Raw genomic sequence first — 24,206 nt, 5'->3', positions numbered from 1 at the left:
AACTAAAGGTTGACTTGACTTGACTTGACAATTAAAACAATATGACTTCCGGCTTTCTTTGGAAAATGACTTATAGTGAGGGAAAAAAGTATTTGATCCCCTGCTGATTTTGTACGTTTGCCCACTGACAAAGAAATGATCAGTCTATAATTTTAATGGTAGGTGTATTTTAACAGTGAGAGACAGAATAACAATAAACAAATCCAGAAAAACGCATTTCAAAAAAGTTATAAATTGATTTGCATGTAAATGAGGGAAATAAGTTTTTGATCCCCTATCAATCAGCAAGATTTCTGGCTCCCAGGTGTCTTTTATACAGGTAACGAGCTGAGATTAGGAGCACTCTCTTAAAGGCAGTGCTCCTAATCTCAGCTCGTTACCTGTATAAAAGACACCTGTCCACAGAAGCAATCAATCAATCAGATTCCAAACTCTCCACCATGGCCAAGACCAAAGAGCTGTCCAAGGATGTCAGGGACAAGATTGTAGACCTACACAAGGCTGGAATGGGCTACAAGACCATCGCCAAGCAGCTTGGTGAGAAGGTGACAACAGTTGGTGCGATTATTCGCAAATGGAAGAAACACAAAATAACTGTCAGTCTCCCTCGGTCTGGGGCTCCATGCAAGATCTCACCTCGTGGAGTTTCAATGATCATGAGAACGGTGAGGAATCAGCCCAGAACTACACGGGAGGATCTTGTTAATGATCTCAAGGCAGCTGGGACCATAGTCACCAAGAAAACAATTGGTAACACACTACGCTGTGAAGGACTGAAATCCTGCAGTGCCCGCAAGGTCCCCCTGCTCAAGAAAGCACATGTACAGGCCCGTCTGAAGTTTGCCAATGAACATCTGAATGATTCAGAGGAGAACTGGGTGAAAATGTTGTGGTCAGATGAGACCAAAATCGAGCTCTTTGGCATCAACTCAACTCGCCGTGTTTGGAGGAGGAGGAATGACCCCAAGAACACCATCCCCACCGTCAAACATGGAGGTGGAAACATTATGCTTTGGGGGTGTTTTTCTGCTAAGGGGACAGGACAACTGCACCGCATCAAAGGGACGATGGACGGGGCCATGTACCGTCAAATCTTGGGTGAGAACCTCCTTCCCTCAGCCAGGGCATTGAAAATGGGTGGTGGATGGGTATTCCAGCATGACAATGACCCAAAACACACAGCCAAGGCAACAAAGGAGTGTCTCAAGAAGAAGCACATTAAGGTCCTGGAGTGGCCTAGCCAGTCTCCAGACCTTAATCCCATAGAAAATCTGTGGAGGGAGCTGAAGGTTCGAGTTGCAAAACGTCAGCCTCGAAACCTTAATGACTTGGAGAGGATCTGCAAAGAGGAGTGGGACAAAATCCCTCCTGAGATGTGTGCAAACCTGGTGGCCAACTACAAGAAACGTCTGACCTCTGTGATTGCCAACAAGGGTTTTGCCACCAAGTACTAAGTCGAAGGGGTCAAATACTTATTTCACATAAAAGACACCTGGGAGCCAGAAATCTTGCTGATTGATAGGGGATCAAATACTTATTTCCCTCATTAATATGCAAATCAATTTATAACTTTATAACTTGAAATGCGTTTTTCTGGATTTTTTTGTTGTTATTCTGTCTCTCACTGTTAAAATACACCTACCATTAAAATTATAGACTGATCATTTCTTTGTCAGTGGGCAAACGTACAAAATCAGCAGGGGATCAAATACTTTTTTCCCCTCACTGTATGCATCTAAATTACAACCCCGAATCCCACTACTATGCGCATTGAGGAAACAAACACACCCCTCCCATTGATAAGGTAGGAATAATGAATATTAATCTGTTAATCTGTCATTGGTTTGTGTCATGTTTCTTAAATGGTTGTACATTTTTATTTTAGATGTTTCCATTTCTGCTGTTTCTGATCTCAAAATGTATACTTCTGCAACTCATACTCTCTGTATTCATCAGATCCATGCTTTTTTATTCATGATTTTGCAACAACATATTGTTTTAGTAAATTATGAGGAGGCGCAGTAATTTTGTCATTGCTCGGGGGAGGCTCATTTTGACAAAGATTGAGAACCCTGGTCTAGAATTAGTCTTGAATTAGAGGATAGCTTGAATTAGATTAATCTGATGTTCGTTCCAAATGGTAGTTTTATTTGGTAATAATGTTACATGTCTATGCTGTCCAGTAAGAACATGTTAATAGTGCAGGCAGTCTGTGGTGACTCGCAGAGATAAGCCTGTGTATTGAAGGGGGGCTCTGCTCTGCTCTAAGATGAATGGCATCAACAGTGTGACGCTCAGCTGCTGCTCTTCTGTGTGGAGCCTCCACTTCTGTTAGTACAGACAACACCATGACTGTTTCTAAAGGTCTGGGACAAATAAATACTTAACCAACTTGTCTCCTTTCCTCTCCAGGCTGTCAGACTGTGGGATCACAGAGGAAGGCTGTGCAGCCCTGGCCTCAGCTCTGCGTTCAAACCCCTCAACTCTGAGAGAGCTGGATCTGAGCTCCAATCACCCAGGGGACTCAGGATTGACAAAGCTCTCCGCTGTACTGGAGGATCCCAACTGTAAACTAGAGACACTGCGGTAAGTAGAGGCTGCGTGACTGTGTGAATATTCAGTCACTGACAGGGAGAGACTGTGGTTTCTGAGCTCACCTCCTCTTCGCTGCTCTAACCCCGTCTCTCCCTGTACTGTGTCTCTGTCAAACCTGCTGTCCCTTATTCATCTTTCATTCCCTGATTATATTGTGTCCTCCTCACCCTACACAGGGCAGGTAGGAAGAGATGGTTGATTTATGGATTTATCTATTGAAACAGATTACTGTATGCATGTGTGTATGTATGTATTTACATTAGGGAAAAGTGTCTCCCCAGTAAACATGCAAATATTGGCCCAGCATTGGCCAAATGTTAGACAGATTGTTGGTCCTATGTTGCAGCCCAATGTAATTTTTGCCCATTGGCCCAATGTTGGCACACCATTAAATATCAATATTGGCTCTATTTTAGAACCCAACATTGGTCCAACATAATTTTGCTAATTGGCCCAATATACTAACTAATTGTTGGCCTAACAACAATACATTACAGATACAAAATGAAAACAAAAACATTTGGATTATTGAAGTGTCTATTTTATTGTAGACATGTATTAGGTCAAGTTTGAGCCACTTTATATGCAGCACACACATATATATATATATATATAAAACCTGCACTACTATAGTTTAAATCTTGTACCACATTTTCCCCTTTCCCCTTTACTCTGCAATACTGCGTGTGGATTGTACAGAAAGTTTCAGAAGGTAAACAAACTCACCCTGGGTAAGTTTAAATAAGTTAAATATAGAACCAAATAAGTGAGGAACAGAAGAATGTGCAATGCAGATTTGTTACCAACATGTGGATTTACAAAATAAAACCAGGTAATATTATTATTTGTATCACTATTGTAGCTGATGCTGCTCACACATAAATGTAAACTATTGTTTTCCATTACACAAACTATACTGAGCATCAAAACCAACATATAAACACTCCATAGAAACACTACAGTTTCTACTGCAGGGGTGGCTAACCCTGGTCCTGGAGAGACACAGGGTCTGCAGGGTTTTGTTTTATCCAGATCGTTAACTGCTTAAATGAACCAATTATGGGTCTTAATTAGGCAAAATGTCCCTGTTTTCAAGATATCCATTGATTGGTAATTGAGATACCTGGAAATCCTGCAGGATTGCGGCTCTCCAGGACCAGGGTTAGCCACCCCTGTTCTGCTGTCTTCAGCATTCGATTTCTGTCTTCTCCCACCAAGCCTATCCTTAGCGTAGCAGAGCCAGTTCATGGCCACTGCAGAAATGTCCTTTTGTGTGGCATCCTTTGTCAGTGGGTTTGCTCTTACAGCTCCTTACATGCATCGCAAAGTAACTAATCCCCTTACTTTGACATGATTAAATGCTTACACACCCTTGTCAGTATTTCGTGTAGATCACATGGGCCTGGTAGCTAGTTGTTACATCAGCTCTCCACACTTCCCCAGTTGGCCTACATATGTCCTCATCACCTGAATTCTAACCCTGTCTCTGCACAGCACAATGAGCAATCACCCAATTAACATTCCCAACACAATGAGCAATCACCCAATTAACATTCCTCAGCACCATCAACCCTCTACTCCCATTGGACCAGCACTGCACATCCCTGTCCCCCACTCCCCTCTGATCTATACTTAAACCCCCTGTTAGCTACACATAATGCTAAGTCTTGTCAGTTGACCTGCATTTCTAAGTGTGCCTCCTGTTTTCTGATTGCATGTGTGCCTGACCTTTGTTTAAGCCAGTGGTCTCAAACTCTACCTGGAGGGCCGTATGTATGCTGGTTTTCATTCCAACAGACTTAATTGATCTAATTGTTTAATTAGCTACATGGATTTAAACACCTATGCAGGCCCTGGGACATTTTATAAGCAACTGTACCTTGAATCAAATGCACTTTTAGACCATCAACTGAAAATACCTCACAATATATTTTTTAAATATGCCAAATTGAAAAATGAATTTGACAAATTAAGTAATTGAGGACTTTGTTGGATCGAAAACCAGCATACACACGGCCCTCCAGGAATTAAGTTTGAGACCACTGGTTTAAGCCTTATGTTTTGACCCCTCGATTGCCCTCTGACTGTTGGTACGCCTGACTGATCGACCTAGTGCCTGTGACCCCAACTACTGCCTTTGCCTTGCCTCTATTGCCTTGTTTGCTGGCTCTTTGATCTGGACTGTTACACACCTGCTTCTTCCTGCACTTGAGTCCTCCACTTCTCTGGCTGTTTGCACTGACAGTTTGCAATTTTGGCACCCATCAGTCTACATACAGTTTTCTTAATGTCATCACCACCAGTTGCTGACAGCATGCATACCTGAAATAAAGGCCATATTTGTTTCAGGTCCAAGAAACCCTGGATGACTTTCAGCCATCCCAACCCCTGGTGGCACTTGGTTAATTGTGTGCTGCCCTTTGGGAACTCCATGAAATTACATTGAATACAGTGTTTAAAAAAATAAGGATATTGTTAAAAAAATCAACAATAAACAAGCATTAAAATAATGCCTTGCGGTGCACTTGGTTAACATCTTGGATATGTAATAAGAGTGCAAAGTCATTCTGGCTGGTCATTCACACAAGCATTTGAATGGTGAGTACTTGCCCAGAGAATGGTTGTTATACTCACCTTCCACCGGTTGTGTATTTTGTTTTGCTTGCCGCCTTTTTGACAAAGGTCAATCCCTTTTTGAGTCTGGCTATAATGACTGGAAACATGCTACCAGACGTTTTGCCGAGCACGAGAATAGTGACAGTCAAAGAAAGGCCATGTTTAATTACATCAACGGAGCAGTGGCTGATGGAGTTACAGAATCTCAACTTGAGTCACAATGCAATTATTGGAGTGAAGTTTTGCGAAGAGTGGTTGCGGTTGTAAAATCTCTGTCAGAGTGGGGATTGGCTTTCCAAGGCTCTAGTGATATATTTGGTAGAGCTGACCATGGTAATTACATGGGCATCCTGGAACTGATCAGTGAATTTGACCCATTCTTGAAATCACACATACAGATGTATGTCAATGCTGGGGTAGGAACCCCCTCATATCTGTCATCGAAAACAAAGTAAAAAGTAAAAGTAAAGTAAAAGTGGCCAAGTACTTTTCTATTATCATTGTTTCAACTACCCATATGACGCACATCGACCGGCTTACATTCATCATAAGGTATATTTCATCCAAGGGCCTCGTTGAAGAGCGATTCTTACAATTCCTCCCTATAGCTAGCCACACAGGGAAGGCACTGTGTGATGCAGTGCTCACAGTTTTACATGAGATGGGCATAAACATGTGTAACTGCCGAGGAAAGTGCTATGATAATGCTGCAAACACGTCAGGAGCGTACAACGGGCTGCAAGCTCACATCAAAAATATTAATCCACTAGTAGAGTGGGTGCCGTGCGCCGTGCACACGCTGAATCTGGTTGGAGTTAATACAGTGGGGGAAAAAAGTATTTGATCCCCTGCTGATTTTGTACATTTGCCCACTGACAAAGAAATGATCAGTCTATAATTTTAATGGTAGGTGTATTTTAGCAGTGAGAGACAGAATAACAACAAAAAAATCCAGAAAAATGCATTTCAAATAAGTATTTGACCCCTTTGACTTAGTACTTGGTGGCAAAACCCTTGTTGGCAATCACAGAGGTCAGACGTTTCTTGTAGTTGGCCACCAGGTTTGCACACATCTCAGGAGGGATTTTGTCCCTCTCCTCTTTGCAGATCCTCTCCAAGTCATTAAGGTTTCGAGGCTGACGTTTGGCAACTCGAACCTTCAGATCCCAGATTTTCTATGGGATTAAGGTCTGGAGACTGGCTAGGCCACTCCAGGACCTTAATGTGCTTCTTCTTGAGCCACTCCTTTGTTGCCTTGTGTGTGTTTTGGGTCATTGTCATGCTGGAATACCCATCCACGACCCATTTTCAATGCCCTGGCTGAGGGAAGGAGGTTCTCACCCAAGATTTGACGGTACATGGCCCCGTCCATCGTCCCTTTGATGCGGTGCAGTTGTCCTGTCCCCTTAGCAGAAAAACACCCCCAAAGCATAATGTTTCCACCTCCATGTTTGACGGTGGGGATGGTGTTCTTGGGGTCATTCCTCCTCCTCCAAACACGGCGAATTGAGTTGATGCCAAAGAGCTCGAATTTGGTCTCGTCTGACCACAACACTTTCACCCAGTTCTCCTCTGAATCATTCAGATGTTCATTGGCAAACTTCAGACGGGCCTGTACATGTGCTTTCTTGAGCAGGGGGACTTGCGGGCGCTGCAGGATTTCAGTCCTTCACGGCGTAGTGTGTTACCAATTGTTTTCTTGGTGACTATGGTCCCAGCTGCCTTGAGATCATTAACAAGATCCTCCCATATAGTTCTGGGCTGATTCCTCACCGTTCTCATGATCATTGAAACTCCACGATGTGAGATCTTGCATGGAGCCCCAGACCGAGGGAGACTGACAGTTATTTTGTGTTTCTTCCATTTGCGAATAATCGCACCAATTGTTGTCACCTTCTCACCAAGCTGCTTGGCGATGGTCTTGTAGCCCATTCCAGTTTTGTGTAGGTCTACAATCTTGTCCCTGACATCCTTGGACAGCTCTTTGGTCTTGGCCATGGTGCAGAGTTTGGAATCTGATTGATTGATTGCTTCTGTGGACAGGTGTCTTTTATACAGGTAACGAGCTGAGATTAGGAGCACTCCTTTAAGAGAGTGCTCCTAATCTCAGCTCGTTACCTGTATAAAAGACACCTGGGAGCCAGAAATCTTGCTGATTGATAGGGGATCGAATACTTATTTCCCTCATTAACATGCAAATCAATTTATAACTTTTTTGAAATCGTTTTTCTGGATTTTTTTGTTGTTATTCTGTCTTTCACTGTTAAAATATACCTACCATTAAAATTATAGACTGATAATTTCTTTGTCAGTGGGCAAACGTACAAAATCAGCAGGGGATCAAATACTTTTTTCCCTCACTGTATGTGGTGATTGTACTTAAGTAAAGCACTTAGATCCTAGCTTTACTAACGACAAGACCACCACCTACCAGGCCTATACAAATGAAGAGGCTTTTAACTTAACACAGTCAATATCAACATCACGTCAGTCTTGTCATTTATTAAATTTGGATATCAATGGTTAAGTTTTAAGTACAGTAAACGACATTAAGCACAATGCAGCTTGGCTACAATACAATAGGGCTTAGAAAAGACAAGACAGTTATGATTTCAATGTCATTTTAAACATCCAATCTTTTGTGTAACACTTTGGAAAGTGTCAGTCTTGTCATTTATAGATGGGATGTAAACAGCTATGTTTTAGTACAGTAAGTCACGTTGAGCGTTTTCTAAGTGATATTCACCTAAGTGAATTATTATATACAGAGTAAGGTCATAATCATATTGGATATGTTAGCAAAAACATATCCATCCTTTATTCATAGTAGGACGTGCCTAACTTTAACTTTTAACTTTTAGCCACGTGTGATGAGAATGGAGATCGATAGTGCGATGATCATCTAGGATGCCTGCTTTACGTGTTGTTTTTTGAGTCGGTGTGAAAACACTGTCAAAAAGAACTGCGAGCATGTAGAGAGAAGTGTGAGCGAGCAGCGAGAACTGCAAATGTGAAAACGAGATTGAACGAGTGCAGAATTTAATTGTAAGCGTAAAATAATAGTTTTGAACTTACAAGTTGTATTTCTGTGCTCGCTAATTTTGACAGTGAATTCGCTCCATATTAATAGTGTAAACTGCTGCACAGAGACCGCTGATTTCTTTAACTTCATGCAAACTTTGTTCAACTTCTGCTCCAAATCCACAGCTAGATGGAAGATGGTAACTGCAGGATTGCAGCCTAATGAAAACCACCGCATTGAGACACTGAAATCTCTCTCTGACACCAGGTGGGCTGCACATGCACAGGCCACCAAGGTACTGTGCAGAAATGAAACCAATATTCAAGAGTCAATGATGAACATTGCAGCAAACAGAACCTGACAACACAAAATGATGCAAGGTCACTGCATAAAAAAAAATTAACAAGCTTGAGACTGCTTTTCTTTGCACTATGTGGAATCATGTCCTCCATCGCTTTCAGGGGACAAGTGTTGTACTACAAGCTGTGGAGCTGGACCTGTGCAATGCTGTTGATTTGGTGAGGTCACTGCAGGAATATATTGTTGGTTTGAGAGAGGAATTTTATGTTTGAGGCCCAAGCAAAAGCAATGTCACCCACGGTTTCAGCAACATACAAACAAGACACACAAAGAAAACGCAAGACTCATGTGGGCGAGTCTGCAACACTGGAGGTTCACTTGTCAGGAAGAGAAAAATTCAGCAGATCTACAGAGGAGTTACCACACTGACCTGGAAAATTAATTTTGTGAAGAAATCATACAGTTCAAAGACTTCATCTACTATGATGAGCCATCATCTACAAGGGAACTTTTATTGTCCATTAGAAAAAGAAAACTACAGACCATCTTCCCAAATGTGGATGTTGCTCTCAGACTTTACCTGACATTACCAGTCACAAATGCAAGTGGGGAGCGCAGTTTCTCCAAACTGGGATTAGTAAAAAATAGACTGAGATCCACAATTGTCACGGTCTCAGGAGAGGACCGCAGGGCAAGGGAGTTAGGACCCAGGTGCAGTGTTTGTAGAGAAGGCTGACAAGCCACAAGGGGGGAGAGGGGGAGAGGGGGAGCTTCAATCAGTTGTCATATAAATAAATTATTCCGTTTTTGACTGGCCTTATGTACCTGCTTTAGAGCTATGATACATAACTCTATGATACATGTTATTCTAATTAAAGTCATTTGTAGAGTAGGTAGGGCCCGAAAATGACTCAAGCCCAGGGGCTCCCACCCCCCTAAGTCCAGCCCTGGCAGTGGCGGACAAGCTGTTGGCAGAATCAGACTCTGGGGTAGAAGTGGGGGTACAGGGACCAGGGGCAGCTGCAGATCCCTGGATCCCTGGACCCTATACTTGGTATGCTTTTTAAAGGAAGAGTCAAACATTGTCTTGAATCAGCACTTCTGAGTCACGTATGTGACAGTAGAACTACATGGACCTTCACTTGTGATGAGGCTGTAACTGACAGATTTATTCAGACTCACATGTTGTCCTGCTTGTCATGCTGGATGTGTGTCTCATGTGAGATGAATGACATCAACAGTGTGACGCTCAGCTGCTCTTCTGTGTGGAGCCTCCACTTCTGTTAGTACAGACAACAGCATGACTGTTTCTAAAGGTCTGGGACGAATAAATACATCACTAACGTGTCTCCTTTCCTCTCCAGGCTGTCAGACTGTGGGATCACAGAGGAAGGCTGTGCAGCCCTGACCTCAGCTCTGCGTTCAAACCCCTCAACTCTGAGAGTGCTGGATCTGAGCTACAATCACCCAGGGGACTCAGCAGTGACAAAGCTCTCCGCTGTACTGGAGGATCCCAACTGTAAACTAGAGACACTGCGGTAAGTAGAGGCTGCGTGACTGTGTGAATATTCAGTCACTGACAGGGAGAGACTGTGGTTTCTGAGCTCACCTCCTCTTCGCTGCTCTAACCCCGTCTCTCCCTGTACTGTGTCTCTGTCAAACCTGCTGTCCCTTATTCATCTTTCATTCCCTGATTATAATGTGTCCTCCTCACCCTACACAGGGCAGGTAGGACGAGACTGTTGATTTATGGATTTATCTATTGAAACAGATTATTGTATTCATGTGTGTATCTGTCACGTCTACTTCTTGAGCATTCCCAAAGTCAGCCACCAGAGTCTCCCTTTCATCAGACTCTGTTCCCGTATTCCCGCTTTTCATTATTCTTATTATATTATATCTTATTATATCTTAATCCCCATCTGATTGTTTCATTGCCTCCACCTGTATCCATGTACCCCTGGTCATTAGCCTTAATATATACTCCATTGTTCCCTTCCCACGATGCAAAGTATTGTTTGCCCCATTGCAGCATTACCAAGCTTTGTCTCTTCTGCTTCCTTGTGTTTTGACCTACACCTGCTTTGTTCTACGCCTTTTGGATTGTCTGGTTTGCACTGTTGGCTCAATCATTTGACACTCTGCCTGTAACCCAGACTACGACTATTGCTTTATCCCCTTGGCTCTGTATTTCGGATTCTTTCGCCATAAAGTCTACCGCTTCCTTAACTGCAATTGTATTCACAGTATGTATGTATGTGTATGTATTTACATTAGGGAATCGATAGTGTCATTGACCTATTTACAGGCAGGGATTAGTAGCTGAAGGTCCTCTGTGTGAACCATCAGAAAGCTCTGCTCCAGGCAGAGATGTTGCTGGTGAAGTTGTGCAGACAGAAGATCCCTTGAATGTGTGTGTGTTTGGCGGGGTTGTGCTCATACGAGTCAAACAGCCCAGTCACACACAGCGTGGTGAGCAGGTTGACTACATCTGTGGCAGGAGGTTTCTTATTTTCTCTGCAAAGCAACTTGAAAAAATGTTTGAGTTTGTTTTATATAATGGTTGAGACATTCACACTGAATAAGTCAGAGCGGCTGGGCTGGCTGAGCTCGTGTTGGACAGCATTATTGTCGTCTGTCATATGTGGATTCTGGAGTCTGCATGTCGAGCAGCAGGAGGAGCACCAGGGGATTCACACTGTTCAGATAAGAAGCCAAGTTGTTTTGTTCTTGGCATTAATCAGTGCAATTACACTGTGGTAGGGGTCTGTGGCTTTGTTTTGCTGGAACTGTAAATATCTAAACAAAACCCCAACTACGTTGCAAGACACAGACTGGCAAAGATATTCCCCCTCTCATCTGTGTGTGAGTGCTGTAGACTGTTACTTACTTTACTTATCCTCTTCGCATAAGGAGCATAAGGTCGAAACAAGAAACTTCCGTGCTTTTCTGTCTTTCATCTTTACTTCGACTTCAAATTCATCTGCTTCAGCTCCTTTTCAACTGTGCGGTGCCAGGTGTTCCGTGGGCGGTCTCTAGGTCTTTTGCGGTCCTAGCCACAGAACTTTGCTCTGTCCTCAAGACGTGTCCTAACCATCTGATCAGGTCAGTGTTAGATATCTTATTTGGCCAAAATATGACAGATTCATCTCAGACATGCATTATGGAAGGCAGGGAGTGATTTCATATCACACTGAGTCACTCTCCAGCATTCACTACCATACACCAGCACCGATTTAACAATACTGTTGCATAGTCTGATCTTGGTTTTGAGCTGGTGTTGTTTAGACTTCCAGATGTTCTGAAGTCTTTTGAAGTCTACTCTGGCCTTGCTCAGTCTGCTCTTAATATCTTTAGCTGTAGACTGTATTGAAACAGAAATAAGGAATTAGCTTTTTATGCAAATTGCTGGGTAATCACAATGGGACTTGTTGTGTAATATAGTTCTAGGTAGGAACCTTATGAACCAGTAGAATTGTTGTGGGACAGCAGTGTTTAGCAGTACAGCACCTGTGCATGTTTAAGGAAGAAGTGGTTTGTAACAATAAAATGGTTATTCAGACGTAACGAAGTGTGCGATGGTTAATTAATATTGAACCCCTGAATATATAACAGGACTGTCAGATGTGTTCTTGTGAAGCAGTAGTTCCTGTGGTGGACTGACAAGAGTGTTGATTTTTGGGCTTTTCCAAAGCTGGATGTCTTGTGTTTGTCTTACATGTGCATGTCTTTGAGAGCACTTCTGCACTCCAGGAGTGTTTGAAGTATTTGCACAGAAGCCCAAAGCTGCTGTTCCTGCACTGACTGTTTCCTTACTCCTAGTGAGAGATTTTAGATTGAATCTTGGCACATTTTATTACTTAAGATACTCAAACTCAATTTTGCCTTCGGCCATATGATAATTTAAAGTTTCATTCGTGGGCCGCATAAATATTTGCTCATCCCTATTTCACTGTCAATTGGAAAAAAAAATTGGCAACACTCAATTTAAAATAGTTAGTTAGAATTATACTTATTTTTTTAACATTTACGATAATTCAAAACACAAATCTGACCTAATTGCTGCTCTGAGGGAGTTCGTTTGTGGAGGAGACCCAACACTATTTTCGTGAGATTAGCTTGTCAATGTATTTTTTTTTTTTTTTTACACAGCCTATACTACTGTTACAGCCATTAAAATAGTTCAGTTTTGTTTTTAATGGCAAAATAGTTATTTATTTTAGTTTCTTTATGAAGTTAATTTAGAAAAATGTTTGGAGCATTTTTTGTTTGTTAAAGTTTTAGTTTTTTAAAGTGACGACCAAGCGGACAGCGGCCGACAGTGAGTTTATCACGTTTGATCAATTTAGCCTGTCAAATCAGCACTTGACTTGCCTACAATAAAATCCATAGATATAAAACACTTCAAGCATATCACACAATGTTAGTTTAAATGTTCATTATCACCACCACAGTAAAAAGGCATTTTTGACAAGCTGAGGCAGGCTGCTCTGCTGCGGAAAAAACCAATGAACGGGCTATATGATCTAAACAAATAAAATAAAACGCACAGGTTATCTTACCTTACCTCAAAAATCAAGGCGTCACCACAGAACATGGCCATTCTTATTTCCAATAGTTTCCAACAGTTAGACTAATGACAATAAAGTCCAATCAAACGAAAAAGAAGACAGCCTCCTAGTCTTAACATGGAACAGCCAGAAGAACAGTCTCTTACAGAGCATTGTGGAGAAAAAGCACAGCATCCACAGTGGAAGGTTTCAGTCCAGTCCTGTTTCTTCTGTCCTCTTCCAGCTGCACTGAAGACGCGCTGCTGCTGCTGCCGCTGGCGGGGACACTAACATTGTGCGAGCCAGTGTGGACAGTGGCGGTAGCATGCTCTCGTGTTGTCCGTGGAAAATCTGTGTTCGTGTGTGTGCATGAGCAGACTGTGTCATGCATGTCAGTGTGATAGGTTATAAAACGTCTTTCTATGTTTGTTTTACCATCATCAACTTCTCATAGTTTCTTTTAATTAATTAATGTCTAAAATATAAATAGGAGGAGGAGCCTAAAACATGCCCAATGCCCGGCCCACGTGTGAAATATGACGTGAAAATTGGCCCGAAGCCCGGCCCTAGGGGCGTAAATAAGTCGGGGCCCATCGGGCTCGGACTGAAATGCAGGGCTCTAAACCCAATAGTGAAAACAGCGACTGATGCTGGCTAGAATAAAAACACATGCAATTAACAATTGAATACATTCAGATCTCAAATGCAACTGCTTATCATCACTAAAGAGAATAAAAACATATACCTCGGGCAGACACAGCAGGGCTGCGAAATGCGCCACCAAATCTTGCCCTATAAATAGACAACATTACGATACTAGTATATAGATGTGATTTAACAGAATATAATACAATACTTAGGCGATGCAGCCAGGCTTACCAACAACAGCAGAAATCAACACTGCTAGAATGGCCCCATGTCTGTGAAATAGCATCTCTTGCTTAAAATAACAGCAAGTTTAAATAGCAATAACTTGACAATTAGTGAATTAGGACACCGGTTGAAATTAGGGAACAATGCATCAAACTGAGAAACCCTATTAGTCTTAAATCGTAGCCACCTGCTATACATGGTTTGCTGTAGTTTATTTATTTTTTAATTCAGCTACTTTGTACAGCCTTTACTCTCTCTCCAAACACCCATAGTGCTTCTCTTTGTGTTTAGTCTCGTAGTGCTGCCGTATATTGAATTATTTAATCCCGGCTAAACTCTCCTTACAAATGAGGCATGCAGGTTTTAAACTCTGCTCCACAAACAGATCTTCCCACTGCCACCTTTCCTGAAACACTCTACCTCCCTTGTCAAATTTTCTTTCCGGACATTTTGAGTTGAGTTTATTGCAGATGACTGAAAGAACAGGAGCGCGGACAGTGACTCAGCCTATGATTGGCAGTTAAAACCCTACCTCTCGCCAATGGCTGCATTCACAAGCTGTCACGGGCCTAATTACTTAATGAAACACCACCTTCCCAGGGGCCGGAAAACCATTGGAGGGCCGTATGAGTTTGACACCCCTGACTTTAGAGATACCTCAGTATTTTGGCATATTAGCCTGATTGCTTACTCACCCAGAGTCATATGAATCCATGTGAACCTTTATTAATTCCACTTTGAATTTATTGTTTTGTTAACATAGCACAATTAATGAAAGCAAATGACTCTCATGGCCAGCTAATCCCCACAGTGTCTCTGTCACACAAATAGGAAGATTTAACCCTGAACCACAGTCACTTGTATTCAGAGACCCAAGTTCTCCACAGCTGACTTCTATCCAGGGTTCCCAGCAACAGCTGACATAGTTAGAGGCAGAGGAAGACTTGAGATTATTTTATTAATTGCAAATTGTATTCTAGATGAGGGTTTTCAGATTCATTCATTTTAGGTTCCACACACCCTAACTACATTACATTATCAACACTTAGCAGACACCCTTATCCAGGGCAACTTACATTTGTACCCATTTATTTATGGGTATTTTTTGCTGCAACAATCTAAGGGTACAACAAGGGATTTGAACTCACAACGTTCTAGTTCTGAATCTATAGCCCTAGCAACTACTCCACAGTGCTGCTGATGCTGGTGCTAACTGATATTAATATATATATGTTAATCTGAATTTTCATATTAGAACATAAGAAAGTTTACAGACAAGAGGAGACCATTCAATGCATCGTGCTCGTTTGGTGTCCATTAATAACTAAGTGATCCAAGGATCCTATCCAGTCTATTTTGAAATGTTCATGATTTTGTAGACTGGAATCATGTCCCCACGTAGTCTCCTCTGAACTCCCTCTAGAGCAGCGATATCTTTCTTGAAGAGTGGAGCCCAGAACTGTACACAGTATTCCAGATGAGCTCTAACTAGCACATTGTACAGTCTGAACATTACTGCCCTTGTTTTAAATTCTACACTTTTGACAATATACCCTAACATCCTGTTTGCCTTTTTTATTGCTTCCCCACATTGTTTGGCTGGGGAGAGTGAGGAGTCCACATAGACTCCTAGGTCTTTCTCATTCTTTACTTATTCTAGTTCTGTTCCTCCCATAGTGTAATTATAGAGGAAATTCTTGTTACCTGCATGTATTACCTTGCACTTGTCCACATTGAATTTCATCTGCCAGGTGTCGACCCACAACTGAATATTATCTAAGTCCCATTGAATAGCCTGTGCTGCCAAGATTGTATCTGCTGAGCCACCTATTTTAGTATCATCTGCAAATTTGACAAGTTTTCTAACTATCCCAGAGTCCAGATCATTAATATAAATTAGAAAAAGCAAAGGCCCTAGTACTGATCCCTGTGGAACTCCACTAACAACCTCTGTTTCCTATACATCAACCAGTTCATAATCCATCTACTTACATTACCCCTACTACCTACAGCTTCCAATTTGAGGATCAGTCTTTGGTGTGGAACCTTATCAAAAGCTTTCTGAAAATCTAAGTATATCATATCATATGTTTTCACGTGATCTACAGCTGCAGTTGCATGTTCAAAGACCTCTAATAAATTAGTGAGACATGATCTGCCTCATCTAACCCCATGTTGACTATCTCCAAGAATATGGTTTTCATTAAGATGCTCCTCTATTTTCTGTCTAATCATTTTTTCCAACATTTTAAAGTAATGCAGGTGAGACTGATTGGTCTGTAATTTCCTGGCTTAGTTTTGTCCCCTTTCTTGTGGATTGGTATGACATTTGCTGTCTTCCAGTCAGTTGGCACATCCCCTGTTCTAAGTGTCATTTGGAATATTTGACTTAGCGGCCTATAAAAAAATTATCAAATTTCTTTAAGTACTGTTGGAAATATACCATCTGGTCCAGGTGATTTGTTTGTTTTTAATTCCACTAGTCCCTTTAGTACCTCCTCCTCATTTACAGTGAGGGAAAAAAGTATTTGATCCCCTGCTGATTTTGTACGTTTGCCCACTGACAAAGAAATGATCAGTCTATAATTTTAATGGTAGGTGTATTTTAACAGTGAGAGACAGAATAACAACAAAAAAATCCAGAAAAACGCATTTCAAAAAAGTTATAAATTGATTTGCATGTTATGAGTGAAATAAGTATTTGACCCCTTCGACTTAGTACTTGGTGGCAAAACCCTTGTTGGCAATCACAGAGGTCAGACGTTTCTTGTAGTTGGCCACCAGGTTTGCACACATCTCAGGAGGGATTTTGTCCCACTCCTCTTTGCAGATCCTCTCCAAGTCATTAAGGTTTCGAGGCTGACGTTTGGCAACTCGAACCTTCAGCTCCCTCCACAGATTTTCTATGGGATTAAGGTCTGGAGACTGGCTAGGCCACTCCAGGACCTTAATGTGCTTCTTCTTGAGCCACTCCTTTGTTGCCGTGGCTGTGTGTTTTGGGTCATTGTCATGCTGGAATACCCATCCACGACCCATTTTCAATGCCCTGGCTGAGGGAAGGAGGTTCTCACCCAAGATTTGACGGTACATGGCCCCGTCCATCGTCCCTTTGATGCGGTGCAGTTGTCCTGTCCCCTTAGCAGAAAAACACCCCCAAAGCATAATGTTTCCACCTCCATGTTTGACGGTGTGGATGGTGTTCTTGGGGTCATAGGCAGCATTCCTCCTCCTCCAAAAATGGCAAACTTCAGACGGGCCTGTACATGTGCTTTCTTGAGCAGGGGGACCTTGCGGGCGCTGCAGGATTTCAGTCCTTCACAGCGTAGTGTGTTACCAATTGTTTTCTTGGTGACTATGGTCCCAGCTGCCTTGAGATCATTAACAAGATCCTCCCATATAGTTCTGGGCTGATTCCTCACCATTCTCATGATCATTGAAACTCCACGATGTGAGATCTTGCATGGAGCCCCAGACCGAGGGAGACTGACAGTTATTTTGTGTTTCTTCCATTTGCGAATAATCGCACCAACTGTTGTCACCTTCTCACCAAGCTGCTTGGCGATGGTCTTGTAGCTCATTCCAGCCTTGTGTAGGTCTACAATCTTGTCCCTGACATCCTTGGACAGCTCTTTGGTCTTGGCCATGGTGGAGAGTTTGGAATCTGATTGATTGATTGCTTCTGTGGACAGGTGTCTTTTATACAGGTAACGAGCTGAGATTAGGAGCACTCCCTTTAAGAGAGTGCTCCTAATCTCAGCTCATTACCTATATAAAAGACACCTGGGAACCAGAAATCTTGCTGATTGATAGGGGATCAAATACTTTTTTCCCTCATTTACATGCAAATCAATTTATAACTTTTTTGAAATGCGTTTTTCTGGATTTGTTTGTTGTTATTCTGTCTCTCACTGTTAAAATACACCTACCATTAAAATGATAGACTGATCATTTCTTTGTCAGTGGGCAAACGTACAAAATCAGCAGGGGATCAAATACTTTTTTCCCTCACTGTATCCTGATCTCTCAGGGTTTGACCTGACTGATTGTTAGCCTGTGGCATGTAATCCGTTTTTTCTTTTGTTAAACACCTCTGTGAAATATTCATTTAGAACATTTGGCACATCCAAGATAATTCATTTTTTGCCATTTATCTGTTTCATTTCCTCCTTTATTGACCTTTTGCTGTTGTAGTATTGAAAACAACTCTTAGCTCCAAGAGCTATGTTTCTTTCTATTTCCCTCTTTGCTTTCTTGATCCCTTTCTTAAGATCTCTTTGCAGTTCAACATATTCTTTGTATTTTGTTTAGTCTCTATCCCTTTTTTATGCACTATACAACATTTTCTTTCCCTTGCATTTTTTTGCATACTTCAATTAATTCATTTTGGCCAGTGTTTTTTGGTCCTCAATTTGCTGAGTTTTGGTGTAAATTTCTCCTGAGCCTCAAGTAGTATTCTCTTAAAATATACCCATCCATTTTCAACTGAATCTGTATCCAGTGTGCTCCAGTCTATCTCTTCTAAGTGCCGCCTCATACCTTCAAGGTTTGCTTTTCTAAAATTTTAGACCATTGTTTTAGACTTGGTCCTTTATTTTTGAAAGAATGCCTCAAAGCTAACCATATTGTGATCACAGTTTGCCATTGGTTCTCTACTAGTGTCCCTCTGACAATGCAGCATCTTTCTGAATATCTGAGTTGGGTGGTCTGTAACGCTACTACCACTAATCATCCAGATATTTTATTCAAAAGTTTAACCCACAATGGTTCTGTTTCGCAATCAGGATCTAATTTGAGTTCTTCTGCTTTAATGTAATTTCTGACGGATAATGCTAACCCGCCACCTCTTCAATTTTGCCTGTCCCTCCTAAACTTTGTGTATCCTTTCAATTTGTATTCATCCCCATCATTTTCTGTAAGCCATGTTTCTGTCACTTCTACAACATCATAGTCACATGCCAGCACTGTAGCTTCTAGGTCTAACATCTTGATCCTTATACTCTTGGCATTGAGGTACACACATTTCAGGACTTTCCTACTAGCAGTTTCCCTTTGTTTCTTTTGTTAGTGGAACATCTCCCATTGTCAGAACTCCCTGCCCCCTGGTCCCTAGTTTAAAAGATTCTCAATTTCTCTGCACATACGCTCTCCCAATGCATCAGCCCCCCTTCTGTTTAGATGTAGACCATCTGGTTTGCACAGGTCCCATCTATCCCAGAAGAAAGACCAATGCTCCATAAACCTAAAGACCTCTTCCCTACACCAGGATTTCAACCACATGTTGAACTTTCTAATCTCTGCCTGTCTCCCTGTCCTGATACGTGGTACTGGAAGTATTTTGGAGAAAACTACCATGGAGATTCTGCTCTTTAATTTCTTTCCTAACTCTTTAAATTCTTGCAAAACCTCTGCACTACCTCTGGATTCCCCCGGCTTTGGCCAGTAGTCAGTCTACTAGTTTAGGGAGATCTGCAAACTGAGCACCAGGCAGGCAAGATACCATGCGGGTCTCTTTATCACTAGAACACACTGTGTGATCTACGCCTTTAAGAATCGAGTTTCCTACTACAACTACCTCCCTGTTCTGAGGGGGAGTGGACATCATGGTGCTCTGGAAGCCACATGCTTCAATTTTTTATTATTATTATTATTATTATTATTATTATTATTATTATTATTATTATTATTATTATTTTCTTTTGGTCTCTTGGTTTCTGTCCCCTGCTCACCTGCATCATTTTTTTGTCTCTCAACAGCAGCATTAAGTACTGTTTTGTCTACCTGCTGCCAATTCACACCTAACTGGCTCCAAAGGGCTCCAAATGGCACAACTCACTTAATAGAATTCCTGCTAGTCCTAGACTCAATCACCTTTCCTTCAACCTATTTAATTTCACCTACTCAGCAGCTGTACTGAATTGACTTAGATTAAGGCAAACTACAAACAAGATTAACTTCAATAAAGGCACAGTTAAAACAAAATCAGGAATGCTAAGACTGTCTGAAACTAGAAACACAACAAGATAGCTGCCTCTCACCTGTACTGTCCTGTTACTACAGTTAGGTATTGCACCACAATGGATCTGAAAGGAAACAATCAAGATGTGTTTTAACTATAGAATTTCATCTTTAATTTGAGGGTAGTTAAATCCAAAGGAATTACACCCATTTGTATCTGTGGTTCCCCCAATTTTAGGGTATCAAAAGAAATTGGACAATTTGCTGCTCAGCTGTCTCATCTGTCCCATGGCCAGGTGTGTGTTATTCCCTCATTAGTTCAATTACAGGTAAGCAGATAAAAGGTCTAGATTTGATTTTAAGTGTGGCATTTGCATTTGGAATCTGTCACTGTTAACCCTCAATATGAAGTCCAAAGTGAAGCAAGAAGACTAAATACAGATATATAAACCATTGGTAAGCCCCCAAAACAGGAAGACCAGATTAGTTTGCCAAAAAACATCTAAAGAACCCTGTACAGTTCTGGAACAACATCCTATGGACAGATGAGACGAAGATCAACTTGTACCAGAATGATGAGAAGAGAAGAGTATGGAGAAGTGAAGAAACTACTCATGATCTGAAGTACATAACCTCATCTGTGAAGCATGTTATGGCATGGGCATGTATGGCTGCCAAGCGAACTGGTTCACTTGTTTTTATTGATGATGTGACTGCTGACAAAAGCAGCAGGATGAATTCTGAAGTGTTCAGGGCTCTATCATCGGCTCAGATTCAGCCAAATGCTTTAAAAGTCACTGGATGGTGCTTCACAGTGCAGATGGACAATGACCTGAAGCATACTGTGAAAGAAACCAAAGCTTTTTCAAGGCAAAGCAGTGGAATGTTCTGCAATGGCCAAGTCAATCACCTGACCTGAATCCAACTGAGCAGCATTTCACTTGCTGAAGGCAAAACTGAAGGCAGAACGCCCCAAGAACAACCAGGAACTAAAGACAGCTGCAGTGCAGGCCTGGCAGAGCATCACCAGGGAAGAAACACAGCATCTGATGATGTCTATGGGTTCCAGACTTCAGGCAGTCATTGACAGCAAAGGATTTGCAACCAAGTATTGAAACTCACAATTTAATTCATGATGATGTTACTTTGTCCAAATACTTTTGAGCCCCTAAAATTGTGGGGACCACATATAAAAATTTGTGTAATTCCTACATCGTTCACCCAATTTGGATGTAACTACCCTCAAATTAAAGATAAGTCTACACTTAAAGCACATCTTATTTCCACTTGTTTCTTTTCAAATCCATTGTGGTGTTGTACGGAGCCAAAATGATGACAATTGTGTCACTGTCCAAATATTTGTGGACCTAACTATTTACTTTCACCAACTCAGCAGCTGTACTGAACTGACGTCAATTAAGGCAAACTAGAGATAAGATTAACCTCAATCAGGGAATAAAATTAACACCCGCCACCCACCAAATGTGGGTAGATTTAGTCAGTGGTGGATAAATCTGACAATTTTACCAGCCACTTTGGTGGTAGTCAACAAGTGTACGGGAACTCAACTTTTAGTTTCTGATAGAGTATTTGTCGGTATGTTTTAAAATTTGAATTAATCTGTTGAAGTTGTAGTGTTGGTATGTTTGTTGATTTGGCAATATCATAGGCCAGATTAAATCAAAACTTTGACCCACCCACTAATAGCAAACTGCAAACCTGCTCATCATAGTGGTTACATTTATGATTAGAAGAAAGTGGCATCTTACTAAAAATGTAGCTGCAACTAAGTACAATTCTGTAGTTTTCTATTAGCGGGTGGGTCAAAGTTTTGATTTCATCCGGCTCCGTCTTCAGTCCAGGAGGACATATTTCATGAAGAGCAATGAAGCAGAAGTAAGGTGGTTAAAGATGTGGAAAAATAATTACTTTAATTTCTTTTCATAGTCCTAATTACTAACTTTTTATTTGCCTGGATCAAAGTGTTTCAGAATTATGTCAGAAAAGGAAAGGACCGCAACAAACACATTAATACATACAGAGCCAACTATTGCTATTTATTTTGTATTCGCTGTAATTCGAACGCACAGTTGTACGCAGAGCAGTAGTCCATGTGTGGTTTGGACAGGACAAGTAAATCATTTAGTCAGGCAGATTGTATCAGTTAGCTAGATAGGTCTTATACATTTTTTATTTTGCTGTTGTGACTGGAAAACATGGTCACAAGGACACTAATGTAAGGCATTTTCATTGCAGCTCACATTGCTAAACTGCTAAAATGTATAAAAAATGAAAAAGAAACACATATTGGTCGGTCAATTACAGGTGTAATTGCAAAATATTCCTTTATTAAATAAACAGTCACAACCTTTATAGTTAATTTGAAATTGTGACAATAAACAGTTGTGATAATGTCGGGACAATAATACAAGAGTCTGACACGAGATGTGTGAGAGTTGACAGGTCTGATGTTATTATGCCATTTCCATATGTCTTCTAATAATTTAATTTTACCTAGAGATTGATTTAACAAAGTTGTTGTGTTAGATAATCCATCCATCTTCAAAACCACTTATCATGGTGAGGGTCACGGGAAACCAGAGCAAGGTAGGAAAACACCCAGGATGGGATGCCAGGCCATCGCTGGGCAACACACACCTACAGGGCAATTTAGCATAGCCAATTATCCTAACACACGTCTTTGGTGGAGGAAACCAGAGTGCCCAGAGGAAACCCACGCGGACATGGGGAGAACATGCAAACTCCACACACACAGGCACCCAGAGCCAGGACTCAAACCCAGGACCCCTAGAGCTGTAGGGCAGCAGTGCTAATCACCATGCCACAGTGTGTTAGATACATGTTCCGAATTTATGCAATTGATGGAAACGATTTGCGCAGCACAAATTCTGCTGAAGAGAAACGTGAGGTTTGTTTACATTGAGTCTTTGCTGGCGTGCATGGTATTGACCAATGGAAAGGATGTTACTGTCTGTCATCATTTCTAGAGATTATGTATTTTTTACCCAATCATAGACCGTGACTCTATGAATATCTAGCTAATCCAAGGAAATCCTTTTAATGATGTGCAAAAACCCAGAGAAGGGAGTAGCACTGAAGAGGAAGAGGAGTAAGAAGAGCAATAATGTGTCACCATATAACACCCCTTCTCATGTGTTAGTGTGTTTATACAGATCCCCATTAGCTGCCATGTTATTGCATATGTGATTGATTAATTTGAAAAAGATGCTCCCACACTGTCTCTACTAGCAAGTGTTATAATTCAACAGAATGCAATGTTTTGATCAAAGACCTTATAACACTTTCAAGTAGAAACTGTGTGGGAGCATGTTTTTCTATCCAAATCCTTTTCCATCGTACAATTAGCTTTTGTTATAGTGATTGATTAATTACCTGAATAAATGCCACGTTTTAACATGTTCACCACACATGTACGCACCCTCATGCATTTTTGGTGATGTTAGCCTTCGGCTGGTAAAAATAACAAGTGGCTGGTAAGTTTTTTCCTTCTACCAGACACAGTGGCTAGTGGCCAAAAAAGATAATTTTGTCCCCTGACTTCAATTAAGGCAAAGGTCAAATAAAATCAGGAATGCGAATACTGTCTGAAACTAGGAACACAACAAGATAGCTGCCTCTAACCTGTACTGTCCTGTGTCTGTTCTGTTTCTTATTATTCTAAATTATTTTTAGAATAATTACACATGGGTGAACAAACATGTTGTTAATGTAGTATTTTCATTGTGTTTTAAGTTAACCAAAAACTGCCATCTGTGGTGATTTTTGGGGTGTTTTCTGGTTGGAAATTACTGGGATGTTTTTGGTACATAAATTAACAGCAAATAAAATCCATATTTGAACTACCAATTGATCTAATTTGTGATGTAATTATAGAATTAGTTGTGTTTTTTCTGATTCTGGTGTTTTGTAAATATATCTGATTATGTTCTCTCTCTACACAGGATGGGCTGGTGTGATCTCTCAGAGGGGTCGTGTGCAGCTCTGGCCTCAGCATTCAGGGCAGACCACTCCCAGCTGAGAGAGCTGGATCTGGGACACAATGACCTGGGGGACTCAGGAGTGAAGCTGCTCTCTGCTGGGCTGGGGGATCCCAACTGTAAACTGCAGAGACTGGGGTAAGGAACACTGAGCTGAGCACTGAGGAGCAAGAAAATACACTAAAGATGTCATTGTTAGAACCCACTCTGTGCATACTTCAGTATAATTTATAAATTATAATGTTCTGACAAAACAAGTAACTGTTGCCCTTGAGC

The 24,206-nt window shown here is 41.3% G+C and overlaps 1 protein-coding gene across 2 annotated transcripts in view; it reads left to right on the top strand.

Annotated features, from left to right (window-relative positions):
- The window catches only part of LOC136767578 (NLR family CARD domain-containing protein 3-like), a 34,206-nt gene extending 24,115 nt beyond the window's left edge, over positions 1 to 10,091 (top strand). For both annotated transcript variants that reach the window (XM_066721461.1, XM_066721460.1), the window contains 2 exons: positions 2,413 to 2,586; positions 9,898 to 10,091. In XM_066721461.1, the coding sequence (XP_066577558.1) occupies positions 2,413 to 2,586; positions 9,898 to 10,075 (352 nt within the window). In that variant the 3' untranslated portion in view covers positions 10,076 to 10,091. The remainder of the gene's footprint in view (positions 1 to 2,412; positions 2,587 to 9,897) is intronic.
- The last annotated feature ends 14,115 nt before the right edge of the window (positions 10,092 to 24,206 follow it).

This window comes from Amia ocellicauda, chromosome 14 (assembly GCF_036373705.1).
Source record: "Amia ocellicauda isolate fAmiCal2 chromosome 14, fAmiCal2.hap1, whole genome shotgun sequence".
In the NCBI taxonomy this organism is placed as follows: Eukaryota; Metazoa; Chordata; class Actinopteri; order Amiiformes; family Amiidae; genus Amia; species Amia ocellicauda.
Note: the sequence above shows the minus strand (reverse complement) of the source record. Positions and strands in the feature narration are given on the sequence as shown.